At 39.6% G+C, this 20,236-nt stretch overlaps 1 protein-coding gene across 1 annotated transcript in view; it reads left to right on the top strand.

Annotated features, from left to right (window-relative positions):
- Positions 1-20,236, top strand: part of ablim1a (actin binding LIM protein 1a) — a 61,578-nt gene that overhangs the window by 7,239 nt on the left and 34,103 nt on the right. The window contains exons 3-7 of the mRNA XM_062994946.1: positions 9,831-10,014; positions 11,715-11,827; positions 14,163-14,289; positions 16,517-16,610; positions 19,906-19,993. Coding sequence (XP_062851016.1) covers positions 9,831-10,014; positions 11,715-11,827; positions 14,163-14,289; positions 16,517-16,610; positions 19,906-19,993 — 606 coding nt within the window. The remainder of the gene's footprint in view (positions 1-9,830; positions 10,015-11,714; positions 11,828-14,162; positions 14,290-16,516; positions 16,611-19,905; positions 19,994-20,236) is intronic.

Here is a 20,236-nt window from a genome sequence, read left to right as displayed (position 1 = left end):
ACAGCTCTTTGGTCTTGGCCATGGTTGAGTTTGGAGTCTGACTGTTTGAGGCTGTGGACAGGTGTCTTTTATACAGATAACGAGGTCAAACAGGTGCCATTAATACAGGTAACGAGTGGAGGACAGAAGAGCTTCTTAAAGAAGAAGTTACAGGTCTGTGAGAGCCAGAAATCTTGCTTGTTTGTGGGTGACCAAATACTTATTTTCCACCATAATTTACAAATAAATTCTTTAAAAATCCTACAATGTGATATCCTGGATTTTTTTTTCTCATTTTGTCTCTCATAGTTGAAGTGTACCTGTGATGAAAATTATAGACCTCTCTCATCTTTCTAAGTAGGAGAACCTGCACAATCAGTGGCTGACTAAATACTTTTTGGCCCCACTGTATTTATAGACATCTTCAGTCACTCTCAATTTTATCAGGTGCATCCATAATTTAAGGAACAAACAACATTAAGCATCACCACTAAAACGGCTCTGATGCAGGACACTGGATGTAAAACAATCCCAGGTTAAGAAGCAAATCTTGCTTAGCTCTGGATCTTCATCCTCACTCCTTTATCAGCTGACCTTAAATCAGAAAGGCAAATTATTGAACACTTGACTATGACCTTATTGAACATCCAATCCATTACTGAGTAAACAACATTCTCATAATATGATGCTATCACAACTATATTTTAAGGTGGGAATTGTGTCATCTGTTTCACATGCCATGTTAAATTGATGCCACATGGCATTGCCACCGGGCATAATTGGCAGTGCCTGCAGCAGACATTTCTGCTATGGCGGGATGACTGGACTATGTGGGTGGGGTCTTCAAACGCTGTGTAAAGACCCTGATTAGCAGATAGAGAGGCATCTGTGCAGAATGCATGGATGAAAAAGGGTTCCGCTAAGGGCTGCGAGCGGGTCGGAGGAGGCGTGAGCAGCAATATACCCACCTTGACTGCAATCAGGGATCCCCCAGGAGCGAAAGACAAATTGACTACGCTAAATTGGGAGAAAAATGGGAGAAAATGCATTAATAATAGAAAAAAATATACAATTTTGAATTCACTCTGAGCATTATGAGCATTTTACTTACATCAGACTACAGAATCTTCCACTGGAAAGTGTTTTAGGTATACATGCTATGTTATAGGAATATGCTTTTATCAGTAACTTGCATCTCTGGATTGGGCAACTCAGCTCACACTTGGGTTAAGCATCAACAGCAGAAAATCCACTGGATGCACAAACACATTTAGACATATTGGGCAGATGATTTTATTTTTCAAATCATCTTTCCAGTCTTCAAACATCTCAGCTATTTCTCCTTAGAAACACTTAGCAGTACCTTTAAACTGCTGATAGATAGATAGATAGATAGATAGATAGATAGATAGATAGATAGATAGATAGATAGATAGATAGATAGATAGATAGATAGATAGATAGATAGATAGATAGATAGATAGATACTTTATTTATTCCAAGGGAAATTATTGGTCTCCAGTAATTTAACAAGCAAAAGAAGAGAAACTAATACAAATACAAATAAAGTAATTAAGTAAATAGGGTGAAATGAATGTGCAACATGCATTTATATACAGCATATGGTATGCAAAAGCAAAACAGTATTATAGACTATGTACTGTATATCAGATATAAAATACAGTATATCAGACATAGGTATGTATGAGTATAATAGTGGTAATATACAGATAATAATAATATTGATTGATAATTGATAATAATATTATATTGATTTATTTTCAGGTTTTACCACCATTTTATTCTGGTCAGAGTTGCACTGGGTCTAGTTTCCCTGGAATAACTGGGCACAATGCAGTAACACAGGACATGATGCAAATTCATCCCCAGACATAGCCAGTTATATCTGTATGTAGATGCCTGACTGGCAAATAGCACTTTAGGGGACTCAAACCCTGGATCCCAGTTGTGGGCTACTGTAATTTATCACTATGCCACATGAAATAACAATAATTTAGTAATTTAATAATTGCAAAAACAATAATATTATGTGGTGTGCCACCCGTTAAAAATTAAAATCAGTGCCTGACCTTACAAATGCTTTTTTGACTGAATGGGCCCAAATCCCACAAGCAAAAAAGCCACAAAGTCACAGTGGACTATGTTAATGTTCATATTTTAGAATAGAATGTCCAAAAGCTCATAGTCAGGTGTGCACATGCTTTTGCATATTTTTTTTTATATATATATTTTATATATTTTGGTGCAGAAATATTGTAACTACTATAAAAACTCCATACATTCATGTTTTATGAGTGCAAGCCAGGCAAAAAACTTGGACAGCATGAATTATGAATTGCAAAGCCTCTGTACAGAACATCCTCTCAATACTTGGAATCCAAACTTTCTTTGTATCAGCAGCTTTCAGAGATGGAAGACAATTTTCTTGTAGGGGGTTTGCCAAAAAGAGACTTAAAACCCTTGGGTATTTACATATTTATTCACTAAATTTGAAGGACACTAAACTGCTAGAATGTCTAGATTATTTTACATTTACTTCAAGGTTTACATTTACATTAACTTCTTTTACATTTACTTTATCTGGACAGGCTGGCATTCAACATCTTGCAGGACTGACTTTGGTGGTGCCTGAAACAGTTGGAACGAATGGCTCAAGCAGTTTATTTAAATATTGCATTAATTTATTAACACATCTTGAAGCTCCAGCTTTCAATAAAGAAATTGTTGAATATAACATTTGAGGCCGCTCAGGTGGCGCAGCGGTAAAAAAACGCTAGTGCACCAGAGCTGGGATTTTGAATACATCAAATCAAATCTTAGCTCTGCCATCCGGCTGGGCTGGACAGCCACATGAACAGCGATGGCTGTTGTTCACAGGGTGGGAAAAGCCAGACCAGATTCCTTATAACTGCTGCTATTATGACCTCTGCTGGCTGATTGATGGCGCCTGTGCAGAGTTGAGGAACAATGCTGATCAGGGTGTGTCTCTCCATGCACAAGGCTAATCCGCATCTGAACTCGCCTCATGCACGTGAAAAGAGGCAGTTGGTACTGCACACGTGGGGGTGTGTGTCAGTTGCAAAGCTCCTCAGTCAGCAGTGGAGGGTTGTATTAGTAGAGGTAAAGTGTAATGCAATCAGGGTAATTTGATATGACTAGATTAGGGGGGGAAATAGGGAAAAATATATAACATTTGAGACACATTTGCCACCCTCTCCAGGTAATGACCCATACATTCAAAAGAGACTGACCACTTTCTAAATGAAGCTGTAAATGCAGCTCTTTCTAGCTTTTAAATTCATTAGCTTTTTCCCCTGTGGACTTCTTCCTCTGCAATCATGACTTTGTAAAACTCATTACGGTTGTTGAATACTGATTTCCAGTAACAACGCAGATCCTCTTGGTGTATGCTGTTGTTTTTTCCTTAGTATATGGTGCCTAGGTTGTAAGATTTAAGAAAAAGAAGATTTCTAGACCTCAGAAAGACTTCTTGCAAACATTTAGTTACAATTAAGAGAACATGAAATTCAAACAAGAGAGATAAAAAATTATGAACATGAAAAACTAAAAGAAAATATAGTAAAATATACTCTACAATTTAGGGAATATGAAATTAAAACAAGAGAGATAAGCAATTAAGAACATGAAAACTAAAAGAAAATATAGTAAAATCTACCCTACAATTTAGAGAATACGAAATTAAAACAAGAGAGATACACGTTATTATAAGGGATTAATTATACATATTAATGGGGAAATTACAATACTAAATACTAAGACTATCCCACAGACTCTACCTTTACCATGGTGTAAATGGGAGGAGAAATAGGGTATAGGTAATCATGAAAGAAGAATACATTAACAATGTAGTAGAGGTAAAAGGAGTGTCTGATAGAGTGATGAGTGTGAAGCTGGAAATTGATGGGGAGCTGATGAATGTCAACAGTGCATGTGCCTCACAACTGGGTTGTAAGATATGAGAAAGAAAACTCCTGATTTCTGGAGTGAGTTATATGCAGTGGTGGATAGAGTACCAAGAAGTCGTACTTTGAGCTGACTTCAATAGACATGCTGGTGAAGTAAATAGAGGTGATGTGGAGGTGTTGGGTAGACATGGTGGTAAAAACAGGAATAATTAAGAGCAGGTGGTAGTAGATTTTGCAAAAAAGATAGAAATGGCAGTATTGAACACATATTTTAAGAAGAAGGAGGAACGCAGAGTTGCTTATACGAGTGGGGAAAGGTGCACACAGGTGGACTATATTCTATGCATGAGAAGCAATCTTACGAAGATTGGAGACTGTAAGTTGTTGGCAGGGGAGATTGTAGTTACACAGCATTGAATGGTGGTCTGTAGGAACAGTGAGAGGGTAGAACCAAGGAGCACATGGTGGAAGTCAAAGGAAGAAGACTGTGGTGTGAAATTCACAGAAGATGTAAGACAGGTGTGGTTGGTGGTAAAGGGGAGCTAGACAACTAGACAACTACTGCAAAAGTGGAGAGGGAATCAGCGGTTTCAACCTCACCTAATGCACCTATATGGGTGTATAAGAGGTTTTAATAAAGATTAAAGATCTCTTTATTGTCATTTAACTACACATGCTAAGAGTACACAGCAGAAGTTGCTTATGGCTTACTAGATTAAAACAGAGGAGCAAGAACACAAAGCCAAATAATAAAAAAAGAATTTTAAGAATAAAATATAGAGTGAAATTATAAAAATGAAGCTTAAAATAACAGCTAAAATGGCCAAATCTTGCACATGTATTTAGTATTAAAGTGTATAGAACTCATGTTATCTCAGATGTTGCTCATGGATATGAATAGAACCGTATTTATTTCAGGTGCTGTCTATATAGAATCAGTTTTGAAATGTATAGAATTTATAATAGAAGTTATAACAGATATTGTACATTTATTTAGTTTGGACTGTAAATTTGTAAAGTGGTTTACTGTTTGGATTATTTTACATCCTTATTAGTAGGTGCAATTATATTATCCAGATTTATATGGGCTCGGGGAAGTCAAATGCTGTAGTTCATCATCGTTTGGTTTGATGAGTTTGGTGCTAAGAAAATTCAGTGACCTACACAGTGCTCTAACCTCAATCACAGTGAACATATTTGGGTCAGTTTTTGTCAAGTGTAGTCAGGTGTCCACATACTTTTAACCATATTTACATTTCAGAGATGGGGACCGAGTCGCACACACAGCGACTTTAGACTCGACTCGGACTTGTTTCAAATGACTCGGACTCGACTCGTGACAAAAAATTACTTGAGGACAACTAAAGTCAGCAAAATTAGTTACGTCTGACAATTATATACAGTATATACAGTATATATACAGTGTATCACAAAAGTGAGTATTTCTGCAAATATTTTATTATATCTTTTCATGGGACAACACTATAGAAATAAAACTTGGATAGAACTTAGAGTAGTCAGTGTACAACTTGTATAGCAGTGTAGATTTACTGTCTTCTGAAAATAACTCAACACACAGCCATTAATGTCTAAATGGCTGGCAACATAAGTGAGTACACCCCACAGTGAACATGTCCAAATTGTGCACCAAGTGTCAATATTTTGTGTGACCACCATTATTATTCAGCACTGCCTTAACCCTCCTGGGCATGGAATTCACCAGAGCTGCACAGGTTGCTACTGGAATCCTCTTCCACTCCTCCATGATGACATCACGGAGCTGGTGGATGTTAGACACCTTGAACTCCTCCACCTTCCACTTGAGGATGCGCCACAGGTGCTCAATTGGGTTTAGTCCATCACCTTCACCTTCAGCTTCCTCAGCAAGGCAGTTGTCATCTTGGAGGTTGTGTTTGGGGTCGTTATCCTGTTGGAAAACTGCCATGAGGCCCAGGGAGGAGATCATGCTCTGTTTCAGAATGTCACAGTACATGTTGGAATTCATGTTTCCCTCAATGAACTGCAGCTCCCCAGTGCCAGCAACACTCATGCAGCCCAAGACCATGATGCTACCACCACCATGCTTGACTGTAGGCAAGATACAGTTGTCTTGGTACTTCTCACCAGGGCGCCGCCACACATGCTGGACACCATCTGAGCCAAACAAGTTTATCTTGGTCTCGTCAGACCACAGGGCATTCCAGTAATCCATGTTCTTGGACTGCTTGTCTTCAGCAAACTGTTTGCTGGCTTTCTTGTGCGTCAGCTTCCTTCTGGGATGACGACCATGCAGACCGAGTTGATGCAGTGAGCGGCGTATGGTCTGAGCACTGACAGGCTGACCTCCCACGTCTTCAACCTCTGCAGCAATGCTGGCAGCACTCGTGTCTATTTTTTAAAGCCAACCTCTGGATATGACGCCGAACACGTGGACTCAACTTCTTAGGTCGACCCTGGTGAAGCCTGTTCCGAGTGGAACCTGTCCTGGAAAACCGCTGTATGACCTTGGCCACCATGCTGTAGCTCAGTTTCAGGGTGTTAGCAATCTTCTTATAGCCCAGGCCATCTTTGTGGAGAGCAACAATTCTATTTCTCACATCCTCAGAGAGTTCTTTGCCATGAGGTGCCATGTTGAATATCCAGTGGCCAGTATGAAAGAATTGTACCCAAAACACCAAATTTAACAGCCCTGCTCCCCATTTACACCTGGGACCTTGACACATGACACCAGGGAGGGACAACGACACATTTGGGCACAATTTGGACATGTTCACTGTGGGGTATACTCACTTATGTTGCCAGCTATTTAGACATTAATGGCTGTGTGTTGAGTTATTTTCAGAAGACAGTAAATCTACACTGCTATACAAGCTGTACACTGACTACTCTAAGTTATATCCAAGTTTCATGTCTATAGTGTTGTCCCATGAAAAGATATAATGAAATATTTGCAGAAATGTGAGGGGTGTACTCACTTTTGTGATACACTGTATATATATATACTGATGCTGGTCATAACATTAGAATATCATAAAAAAGTTGATTTATTTCATGAATTCCATTCAAAAAGTGAAACTTGTATATTATATTCATTCATTACACACAGACTGATATATTTCAAATGTTTATTTCTTTTAATGTTGATGATTATAACTGATAACTAATGAAAACCCCAAATTCAGTATCTCAGAAAATTAGAATATTACTTAAGACCAATACAAAAAAAGGATTTTTAGAAATGTTGGCCAACTGAAAAGTATAAACATGAAAAGTATGAGCATGTACAACACTCAATACTTAGTTGGGACTCCTTTTGCCTGGATTACTGCAGCAATGCGGCGTGGCATGGAGTCGATTAGTTTGTGGCACTGCTCAGGTGTTATAAGAGCCCAGGTTGCTCTGATAGTGGCCTTCAGCTCTTCAGAAATGTTGGGTCTGGCGTATCGCATCTTCCTCTTCACAATACCCCATAGATTTTCTATGGGGTTAAGGTCAGGCGAGTTTGCTAGCCAATTAAAAACAGGGATACCATGGTCCTTAAACCAGGTACTGGTAGCTTTGGCACTGTGTGCAGGTGCCAAGTCCTGTTGGAAAATGAAATCTGCATCTCCATAAAGTTGGTCAGCAGCAGGAAGCATGAAGTGCTCTAAAACTTTCTGGTAGATGGCTGCGTTGACCTTGGACCTCAAAAAACACAGTGGACCAACACCAGCAGATGACATGGCACTCCAAACCATCACTGACTGTGGAAACTTTACACTGGACCTCAAGCAACGTGGATCCTGTGCCTCTCCTTTCTTCCTCCAGACTCTGGGACCTTGATTTCCAAAGGTAATGCAAAATTTACTTTCATCAGAAAACATAACTTTGGACAACTCAGCAGTCCTTTTTGTCTTTAGCCCAGGCTAGACGCTTCTGACGCTGTCTCTTGTTCAAGAGTTCAACCCATGTCTTGCATACGTCTGTGCGTGGTGGTTCTTGAAGCACTGACTCCAGCTGCAGTCCACTCTTTGTGAATCTCCCCCACATTTTTGAATGGGTTTTGTTTCACAATCCTCTCCAGGGTGCGGTTATCCCTATCGCTTGTACACTTTTTTCTACCACATCTTTTCCTTCCCTTCGCTTCTCTATTAATGTGCTTGGACACAGAGCTCTGTGAACAGCCAGCCTCTTTAGCAATGACCTTTTGTGTCTTGCCCTCCTCGTGCAAGGTGTCAATGGTCGTCTTTTGGACAACTGTCAAGTCAGCAGTCTTCCCCATGATTGTGTAGCCTACAGAACTAGACTGAGAGACCATTTAAAGGCCTTTGCAGGTGTTTTGAGTTAATTAGCTGATTAGAGTGCGGCACCAGGTGTCTTCAATATTGTACCTTGTCACAATATTCTAATTTTCTGAGATACTGAATTTGGGGTTTTCATTAGTTGTCAGTTATAATCATCAACATTAAAAGAAATAAACATTTGAAATATATCAGTCTGTGTGTAATGAATGAATATAATATACAAGTTTCACTTTTTGAATGGATTTACTGAAATAAATCAACTTTTTCATGATATTCTAATTTTATGACCAGCACCAGTATACATATATGATCCAACATCATTCTGATCGTGTCATTTTCTGCTCTCTAATAACGCTCCGGCCGTCTTAACCCGCAACGCACGCAATGGCTAAATGTTCCAGCCAGCTTCCGGCGTAGTGATAAAGCGTCGCTCCCTACTCCCTACACTGAATTCGAATCACAACCGGGAAAAGTTTTTAATTATAAGCACATATACAAAATAACGGATTATATTCCTAATGGGACACACGGTTATAAATTTAATAGCATCTGGAACAACATAAGCTAAGGTAAGCAGTGGTTATGGATTTTTTGCTGTGTTTTGTATTTTGGCCACTGTGCTGTAATTTGCAATGAAAACAAAACGTCAGTTAACGCTTTTAACTGGTACCTAGGAAAGCGCCAAGTAAAACGGCAAAATACAGTTGCTAATCTGTTGTTGTTTTTATCTGAACATACTTATTATTTGTTTATTTCTAGTGGTGGGGCTTGAACCAGCAAACTTTTGATTACTAGTCTCAACCGCTAGGCTACAACTGCCCATATGGTGTGACTCACAGCACATACAAAAAGCCTGTTATTATTACACTCATCCATTATGATGCTTCTGATGCATGACTTACTGACTCATATACTGCACATCATTCATTGTGGCAGAAATAAAGCTGTTCCCCATTATAAATTAGGGACTGGTGCTGGGAGTCATGACTAAGGAGCACTAATTGGACCTTTTTGTTTTAACCTTGATGCTTGTTTAGTTACTGGAAGTGTGGACTTGTCAAGGACCCTTGACAACATGTGTTTGCTACTGTGCTCTCAGCAAGGACCACAAGGACTGAAAAATAATCTGACCATTATGGTGTGAACAAACTTCACTGGCCAGTACAGAGCCCTGATTTTAACATTATTTACACCTTTAGCAGACACTTTCATCTAAAACGACTTACAGTACTGTGACAGTATATTGTCTAAGCAATTAAGGTTTATGGGCCTTGTTTAAGGGCCCAACAGTGTCAACCTGGCAGTGGTGGGACTTGAACCAGCAACCTTTTGTTTACTAGTCCAACAACTACCCTTATTACACACACAACTGCTCTTATTACACACCTTGATGATGATGGGATGGAATGACCCTGAATGTCAGTTGTGACTCAGGTTTCTCCTCCAACGTCACCTCACAAATGCTCTTTAAACTAGACAAGCACAAATTCCCAGACACACTCCAAAATCCTTTAGAAAGCCCTCCCAAAATAATGTAGTATGTCGTAGCAACAAAGGTAGGAGAGAATGTACAGTGATGCATTACTATGATTAAACTTTGGGTTTTTGTGTTTTGGCTTAGTGTGTGGGTGTGACCTGGCTCAGGGTGGGTTCTTTATGAAGAATGGAGATTATCTATGCACCTTGGACTACCAGCAGATCCACGGCACCCGCTGTAACACATGCGGTGAGTTTGTGGAGGGTGAGGTGGTCACGGCACTGGGCAAGACTTACCATCCAGCCTGCTTCGTGTGCACAGTCTGCAAGTAAGAAACCAGAAACTCACCAAAGACATCATCCAATTTCCTTTAACTACTTAACTTTGTGGTACTTTATCATTCATATATAACTATATTTACAGGGTGGGGAAAAGTAACTAACCCCTTTTCATCTCCATATGTTACTGCATATTGTTACACTGAATTATTTCAGATCTTTAAACAAAACATTATATAAGACAAAGTTAAATTAGGCCAAAACACAATGTATAATTTACATATTACAGCAGCAAGTACTGCAGCTAAATGCTTACTAAAATTTGTCTACTAGTCTTTTTCAGTACTGTCTGTGTTAGGTCTTACCATGGCATTTAACTCAGGGCTTTGACTAGACCACTTAAAAAACATTCATTTTAATTATGTTTAACCAATTTTAGCTTCAGCTTATAGACGAATAACCGTATAGTCTTCTCAAGACGCAGCAGTAAAAAACGCTATATATTCATCTGTATATACTGTATATACAGTATATACAGTATATATATATATGACTTCCGCTGCTGGGGATCCCTGATTGCATTCGAGGAGTGTATGTTGCTGCTCACGTGCCCTTCGACACATGTGTAGTCCTAGCGGACACCTACACCGGCACCTCTATCTGCTAATCAGGCACAGCGTTTGAAGACCCCACCCACATAGTCCGGTCATACCACCCTAGGCCATCGTGTCTGCTGCAGGCACTGCCAATTATGCCCGGTAGATGGCGCCCAGACGACCGGTGAAAACGCTTAGTTTCGAACCGAAGAGTACAGAATCTCTGCGCTGGTGTGCTAGAGGAATATCGAGCTGCACCACTTGGGCGCCTTGTCTGCATATTTGATCTGGCACAGTTTTTCATTTATTTATTTATTTTTATGTTGGATGCCCTTCCTGATGCAATCTTGATACCACACTGCACTGATATGTGTCACCACCAATGGCTAGGTTAACTTAATGTCATGCCATGTTCCTTCTATATTTGTCAGCCCAGCCCAGGATTTAAACCCCCAGAACATGAACTTACATGAACTTTACATGCATATTTATTAAAAAAAAACCATCTCTTTAGTTCACATCAGTCAATTTTATTTTAAATTAATTTTTTATGTTAGTTATTATCCAATATTTTTAAAAACAGACACAGAAAACCCAGATGTCCTCACATGACTGAGGATCCAATAGATATTTCATTATTTTATTTTCTCAGATCAAAATAGCTCATATATTATCTGTTTAGTTTCATATCCTAAACCATTATGAAATCCACATGTTAATTTAATTATTTAAGTACAAAGTTATGTAACACTAAATTTCCCTTGTAAAAAGTGAATTGCCCTCTTGGTTTCTTAATCAAATTGTTCAGCATATTACTGGTGAGTCAATTTAGTTACTTGAACACAGCCAAGCTTGGTTTTAACCAACCAAAATTAATAAAAAGGTCACTTCTTCACATTGATCTCACATCTAAGTTAAGTGCTGTCATGATTTACTAAAAAACAAATCAAAAAGCTTTTGAAATGTACCAATCTGAAAAGGGTTACAAGGACATTATAAGTACTATATAGAACCACAGTATTTGTGATAAATCTTACTGTGATAATTATGCAATAACATTTTTATAATCAGAGAATTAGCCCAACACTGTCATTGTTATTGTCTTTGTGGAAAGTTTTTTTATTTTCTAAAAAAATGTCTGATTTCACATACAGACGGCCGTTTCCTGCAGGAGACAGAGTGACGTTTAATGGCAAGGACTGTCTGTGTCAGTACTGTGCTGAACCCATGTCTCCCGGCCCCACCAAGGACGTCGCTGGACCAGGCAGTGAGTAATCACTTTATGCACAAACTACTCATGCCACAGCATACTGGTTAGGCTGTTATGTAGTATGTGGACACCAAGACATTTTTAAAAACATTTGTACACACAGAGATTATTCCAAACTCTCTAAATGTTGCAGATGCCAAACTGGTTGTTTTGCTGGCCGGTCATTTTGAGTCCACTTAGTTGCAAGTCACTGCAAATCAGTATGTTTTTTGGACTGATCACCTGATTACAGAACATTCTCTTTTGATGTGACAAGTCTATTCCTGGATGGTGTAGTGACGCTGTAGCCTCACAGAGAGAAGGTTTGGGTTTGATTATGTGGTTTCGATAATACTGGCTGCCAGGATATTTTCTGTGGTCCTTTCTGAGGTTTCCTCCCACATGTCCAAGACAAGCAGTCAGGCCAATTGGAGCTACTTATAATTGACCAAAGTATGTGTGTGTGTTGTCTGCCCTGTGGTGGACTTTTCAACCTGTCTGGGATGCCCAGGATAAAGTGGTGGTAATGAAAAGATACATAAATAAAAATAATGAACATAACAAGTGCAGATGCCAAATTGGTCGTTTTGCTGGCAGGTCATTTTGGGTCCATTTGTTGCGTTAGAGGAAAAAGTCACTATAAATCAGTATGTTTTTGGACGGATCACCTGATAACAGAACATTTCTGTTTTGATGTGACAAGTCTCTTCCAGGATGGTGCGGTGACACAATAAGTAGATCTGTAGCTTCACAGAGAGAAGGTTTGGGTTTTGATTCTGTGGTTTCAAATCTTTCAGTGGTCCTTTCTGAGGTTTCCTCCCACATGTCCAAGGCAGTCAGGCCAATTGGAGCTAGTAAATGTGTGTGTGTGTCTGCCCTGTGATGGACCTGTCAACTTATGTCAAGGATAAAGTGGTGGTAAAACAAACAGTGAACGAATGAATGAATGAAGTCTCTTCTAGTATAACAATGCTCTTTCTCAGGGCAGATGGGGGGAACGGAATGGTTATAGAAGAAATAACCATAACTCAACCCAAGTGCTCACCAGTTCATCAACTAAACACTAATTAAGAGAATATGCTACGAAAAATGGAGTTTCATCAATCCAGTACAGGTCCAAGAAATCTGTTCCATAGTGCACTTAATTTGTGCTCATGGTTTGTAGTGAGAAACAGGACGTAAATATAGCAAGGACAGACATTAGTCGAATAATTACACTGTGAACATGTTGTAGTTTTTATTTTGTATTTTATTTAGCTGTGAGATTTGAGTTTCGAATATAGAAATCTGGCGCCATCTCGTGTTTAAAGGCACAAACCACAAAAACAAAGGTGCTTTTAAAAAATGCATAATGTGAATGACAGAAGGGATGTGAACACAACAAGGAGTCCAGTCTGGACATGTGTTTTTTCAGCTATTCTAATTTATTTGGGTTTTCCTGATACTTGCTCTTATGTCTATGCCTGTTTTTTGATTAATTAGAACCTACCTAGACAGAGCAGACACACAAGGCAATTTTTGGTAGCTCTAGTTGGCCTAAATGCATGTCTTTGGACTTGTGGGAGAACGCCCACATGGACACAGGAAGAAAAAGCAAACTCCACACAGAAAGAACGCTGGCTACCTGGCCAAGGAATCGAACACAAGCCTTCTTGTTGTGAGGCGACACAACTGCGCCACCCTGCTTTTAACCCTGTGTCCATATACATTGGCCCTATAGTGTAGTAATTACTAGGGATGTAACGATACACTCTACCCACGATGCGATACAATTTACAATACTGGGTTCACGATACTATCATACTAACAAAATGAAATTGAAGACAAATTATGACAAAGTTCCCTTTTATTATTTCTCTTTAAAAAATCTAGTAAAATACTGTATTTGTGCTTATCTTTTATTTATCTAAATAATAAATGCCCTTTTATTTCTGACGTAGGTACAAACTATGCCAAATACTGCTTATTGGTTAAAAAAAACCCTGAAATTAAATTTTGAAACAAATCCAACATTATATAAATAAATAAATAAATAATACAACTAAAGAAAGTATCCTCACATAAATAAATTTGGCTGGGAAATCCCCTACCTGGCAACTGTGTGAAGTGCCGTCAACCAGGCGAGGTGAATAGCGCCAGTGCCCTCTGCTGTTTAAAGTGAATATCGATTCATCTCAGATGAATAACCGATTCAAATCGTGGCACCTGTGCACCAATTTTTAACTGTCTTGTGGTGCATCGTTACATCCCTAGTAATCACAATATTAAATAATGATATGTTAAATGTTTAATAAATGCATTAATGTGTGTGTGTGTGTGTGTGTGTGTGTGTGTGTGTGTGTGTGTGTTACAGCTTGCGCAGGCTGTGGGAGAGACATTAAGAATGGACAGGCTCTGTTGGCCCTGGACAGGCAGTGGCACTTGGGCTGCTTCAAATGTAAAGCCTGCGGCAAAGTACTAACCGGAGAATACATCAGCAAGTACGACACACGCACACACACACACACACAATTAGTCAGCACAGTTCTGACAACCTCCAGACACTCTTTGTAAGGAGGTTTGCATGTTCTCTTTGTGTCTGTGTGGTTTTCCTCCGGGTACTCCTACATACGAAAAACATGCAGAAGGTGGACTGGATGCTCTAAATTGACCCTAAGTGTGATTGGTCAGATATAAGTGTGTTGCTCTGTGATGTATTGTTGTCCAAGATTTATCCTTGGACCCAGTGGTTGTAGGAGGCACCTGACCACAACACTGACCAGAATGAAGCAACTAGCTCTTATGATATTTGTCGCTATATTCTGAAAACACATGGGTGTATATGAAAGTTATTACTAATTGTCTATTTTGCTATTTTGTTTATGCATTTTTCCAATTTTTTTCCCAATTTAGTGTAGTCAGAACGTCTTCCACTGCTGGAGACTCTGGTCCTGTCTGAGGAGGGTATTTTTGCCTGCCTCTTTGTGTGTAGTCCACCGACCCCTTCTTATTCGCCTACACATTTGGTGAATTTGCGTGTGAGGCCAGTATTCTTGTGCGGACACTTTCTGTACAGGCACCTCGGGCTACTAACCAGGGTCCTTACACAGCATTGAAGACCCCACCGTTACAGTCTGATCTTTTACCCACCTGGCAGACTTAATGGCCAATTTTGTCTGCTGCAGGCATTGCCAATCATCCCTGCTAGAGGGTGCCCAGCCGACCGGTAGCAGAGCTGAGGTTCGAACTCGGGAGTTCAGAATCCCAGCGCTGGTGTGCTAGCGGATTATTCTGCTTTACCACCTGGGCACCCATTTATTTGCTTTGAAGTTGTCTGCATCTGTCACTTTAAATTCCTTTTTCAATTTACTATTAAGACTGGTCGGGGTTCTCCAAAAATACTGGACGCAATGCAGTAACATACCCTGGACAGGATGCCAGTCCACTGCGGACACCCCTGTCCCTCATTCGTCAGACATAACCAATTATGTCTGTATGTACACGTCTGACCAGTCAATAAAACTAATGGGGATTGTGGTCTAGCACTAGTTACTGCTGTGTCACCCAATCACTGTCAATTTGCCAAGCCTTGTAGCCTTCTCATTGTCCTTGGTTTAATCAGCACTAATTTATAGTCTTTTAAAGTATTTTTCCTCTTTTTTGTTATTTATTTATTCATTTATTTTGAATGTGTGGCTCTTTTTTTTGTATGCATTTCCCCCCTTTTTTCTCCTCTTTAGCGCGTCCAATTGCCCAATTGCATCATGCTTCCTCTCTGCCTATGCCGATCCCTGCTCTGACTGAGGAGATCAAAGCTAACCCATGCCCCCTCCGACACGTGGGCAGCAAGCCATATGCATCTTATCACCCACACACTGGCGAGTGTTGTGCCACCTAGCATTGTGTACGGAGAGACACACCTTAGGAGCACTCTTTCCTCATCTCTGTGTAGGTGCCTCTAATCAGCCAGCAGAGGTCGTAATTGCACCAGTCTGACAGAGAAAGACCGAATATCCGGCTTAGTCCTGCACATCTGAACAACTGGCCAATCGTTGTTCACGTAGCCACTCAGCCTTCAGCCGGCAAGGCAGAGCTGAGATTCGATACGATGTATTCGAGAACCCAGCTCTGGTTGCAGCGTGTGTTTTTACCGCTGCGCCACCTGAGCGGCGAATGTGTGGCTCTTTTTGAAGAAACGCCTCCAGAATTGTTCATAATGTTTATTTGTTTGCATTGGAATTGCCTTGTTTGCTCTTGAAATCATTTTTGTGTTTTTTTTAAGTGATTAATAAACCTTAAGATTTTTTTCTTCTATTGGAAGGGGCTTAGAGAGCTTTTTTTTCCACATTTTTATATTAATTAATTTTTAATTTTTAAGGTTCAGGTACCTAATAATCAAACGGCTGCTGATTAAAGCCCCACTATTGCTAGATTATGAATGTTGGGCCATTGAGCAAGGCCCTCAACCCTCAATTGCTTGGATTGTATTTAGTCCCAATTGTTAGTTGCTTTGGATAAGTGTCTGCTAAATGCTTGAAATGTAAAAGTCTTGTTAACCCTGAAATTGTACTGAATACCTTTTTACCTTTAAAGGTGGTGAATTAGATCATGAATTTAATTAAAATACTCATCAAAACCAAACACTGACATCCACACTCTATAAAACTATTTTAATTCCCATCCACTGTATTTAGCCTGCTTTTTTTTTCTTCATCTTTCTTGTTTTAGAGACGGAGCCCCCTACTGTGAGAAGGACTATCAGATCCATTTCGGAGTGCAGTGTGAGGCATGCCACCAGTTTATCACTGGCAAAGTGCTGGAGGTAGTGTGACTTCCTTTAGTTTCCTCTTCTTTGTCTTCTTCTGTTTATTAATTACTGTTTATTTCAAGAGCCTGTTCACCAGACACCTCGAAACTTCACCCTTTTGTGTTTTACTATAAATGTAGAGCCTAAAAGCTTAAAGTTAAGTTGTCCTTGAGAGGGAAGTGGCACCGCCTCTTATTTCTTTAACTCCTGGTTGGTGTAAGATGGTACAGTTACGGTTGGTAGTTCATGGTTTCACACTTCATGGTTCTTAAGGACTTCTTGCATGGTTAAACTGGAGCAGAGCGATGCTGCAGGACTAAAATTAGTAAGACGCATTTTGCTTTTTGGAAGGGGCGTGGGTGTGTTTTTATATCTCATAGTACTTTGCTGAAGGGTTATAATCAGATGAGTGATAGCTTGTTGGCATTTTTAACGAGAGTACTTACACTTAAGAGACGTTTCACATCTAAGAGCGTGTTGAAGGACTGCCAGTGAAGATAATTATTTACTTACAGGATATGTCTTCAGGGTCTGACTTTTTTAAGAGCTCGGGATGTTAGAGACATGAATTCCCTGTGCTGGTACATGTTTGGGTGCCTCAAGTGCACTCACTATTAATGTAGTGGGTTGTGTACATGAAAAAATGAGTGCTTTGGTTTGTAATGGAATGAGGACACGTGAAGTTTGGATTGCTGAATTCAAGGCTAATGTATTTCAAGGATACTAATAATGCATCTGTATTGCAACTGATATAGAAACTTTACTAGTATTTTTCAGTTCTACTATGTGGGCAAAAGTATGTGGACACCTGTTAGTGAGCTTGTTAAACATGACATTTTAAATTAGTAGAAATTCATATGTACTTGATCCTCCTTTGCATCAATAACAGCCTCCATTCTTTTAGGAATGATCATTTTGCTCATTTCATCAAAAGAGCATTTTTTATGTCAGAGAAGGCTTGGCTCACAGTTAATATTCTAATTCGTCCCAAAGGTATTCAACAGGGTTAAGGTCAGGCCACTTAAGTTCCTCTGGACTATGGCAAAGGACCTTGCTTAGATGCTGGGATAGATGTTTATTATTTTATGATTTATTTTATAAGCTTGGTTCTATATAGCTGTTTACATTTGTGAGGTCAGAGACTGATGTGACATGAGTGGCTCGCACTTGATGTTTCAATTTATCCTGCATGTGTTAATGGTATTGGGTCAGGTCACAGCCTCTGTGCAGGCCACTGGAGTTCCTCCACACAAAACCTATCAAACCATGTCCTTATGGACCTTTGTTCTGTGAAGAAGGTCACGTTTAGTGGTGGATCAGGAAACGGTCTTTCTCATATTGTTGCCAAAAAGATGGATGCATATCACACCAGAGCTGACATTTCGAACTCGTCGGTTCGAAACTCAGCTCTGCCATCCGGCTGGGCTGGGAGGCTACATGAACAACGATTGGCTTTTGTTCATACAGGGTGGGAAGCTGGATAGGGACCTCATAACTGATGCAAATACGACCTCTGCTGGCTGGTTGATGGGACCTGCACAGAGTCGGGGAATAATGCGTTGATCAGGGTGTGGCTCTCCGTACACAAAGCTGATCCGCATATGAACTCGCATCGTGCAGGTGAAAAGATGCAGTCGGCTACTGCACACATTTCGGAGGGGGCGTGTGTCAGTCTCGCTCTCCTCAATCAGAAGTGGAGATCAGCATCAGTATAGAGGAAGCGTAATGCAATCGGCTGATTGGATATGACTAGATTAATTAATTTTTTTTTATTATACTTTTTAATAATTTAGAAATTAATGTTACTTTTTGCAGTTTTGCAAGTGAAATTTGTCCCAAAAACAAGCGAAAACATCCTTTTTGCATAATACAGCTTCAGGTTGCATTTCTTGATGCAGAGGTTGACTGTGTTAGGTGGCAATGATTTTCCCAAGTACTTACAAGCCCATGTGGCTATCTATGTCCATCACAGTAGCATGCCGGTTTTTCAAACAATACAACCAACCTGGGCTGGTTGGTCACTCATATTCAGCAGTGGTTTCTGCCTTTGGTCTTTATGCATCAAGATTTCACCTGACTTTCTGAATTCTTTCATGATATTATAAATTGTAGATGGTGAAAGACCTAAATAGTGCTAAGAAATCCTGTTTTTGAACTGACTGACAATTTTCTCACAAAGTGAGAGGAAGTGGTAAACCATAACCCAGTCTTGCTTGCAAAGACTAAGCCTTTGGTGAATGCTCCTTTTATACTCAATCTTGATTACTTAACTGGTTACCAGTTAAATTGCTAATTAGGGCACCTTCCAAAACAGTGATACTTATATAATTTTAGTCTTATTTTGCTTTTGTCCCAACTTTTTTACATTATGCTACATGTCACATTCTTTTGTTGTTTATATGTACAAAATAAAATTAGGTTTGTCAGTGAAAACACTGAAAATGTTTTCTCTGTACTTTTATCAGTTGAATCAGTTTTTACAACCCCAAATCAAAAAAAAGTTGGGACAGCATGAAAAATGCAAATAATAAAAAAACACAGAGTTTCTTACATTTACTTTGACTTTTATTTGATTGCAGACAGGATGAACCTGAGATATTTCATGTTTTATCTGCACAACTTCATTTCATTTATTAATAAACATCCATTCCTGCAGTTCAGGCCTGCAACACGTTACAAAAAAAGTTGGCACAGTAAAGCATTTACCACTTTGTAATGTTGCTATTCCTTTTCACCACACTTAAAAGATGTTTTGGCACCGAGGATACCAAGTGATTTAGTGTTTCAGCTTTTATTTTGTCCCATTCTTCCTGCAAACACGTCTTGACGTCTTAAAGGCAGCATATGTTGCTTTAAGATCTCAATGTACTTTTCTGCGTTAATGCTGCCATCACAGACGTGTAAATGACCTTTGCAAAGGGCACTGACACAGCCCCGTACCATGACACACCTTGGCTTTTGGACTTGTTGCTGATAACTGATGTACGCACTGAAATTTCTCCCAATACCAATTTATCTCACTCACACTGCATCTGTGCAAACTCATTTGGAAGAACACTTCAATCATGAGTCAGAGTACTGGTGTCATTACTTTTTCAATTGGTCAGAAATGTGCTTGAACGGAACACAATGTACCTGTTTCATCGATTCAAGACATGATAGACTTGTCGTTCCGGTCCACACCTGGTGTGTTGGTGATGAAGAGTGTGAGTGTCATTAGATTAGGGTACAAATACAGAGCCAATGAACCATAGAGCGTTTAATTTAGTTTCTATAACTGATCGGATGTTTATGTGTGAATGATCTGCAGGCTGGAGATAAGCACTACCACCCCAGCTGCGCTCGCTGTAGTAGATGTAATCAGATGTTCACCGAAGGAGAGGAGATGTACCTGCAAGGTGAGAATTCTGCTTTGTGCACTTACAACTCCAATTCAAGAATTGTTGGGACAGTAGGAAAGAATGTAAATCAAACAGATAGGAGTTGTTTCTAAATCTTTTTTATCTTGCATTCAATACAAATAGTACATTTTACTATACATTTACAGCATTGGCATACACAAGCAACTTACAGCTGTGACCAGAACCATTTGAGCATCTGAGGGTTAAGGGCCTTGCTCATGGGCCCAACAGTGGCAACAT

This window comes from Trichomycterus rosablanca, chromosome 5, assembly GCF_030014385.1.
Source record: "Trichomycterus rosablanca isolate fTriRos1 chromosome 5, fTriRos1.hap1, whole genome shotgun sequence".
In the NCBI taxonomy this organism is placed as follows: Eukaryota; Metazoa; Chordata; class Actinopteri; order Siluriformes; family Trichomycteridae; genus Trichomycterus; species Trichomycterus rosablanca.
The sequence above is the reverse complement of the archived record's forward strand: the minus strand, read 5'-3'. Positions and strand labels throughout refer to the sequence as shown.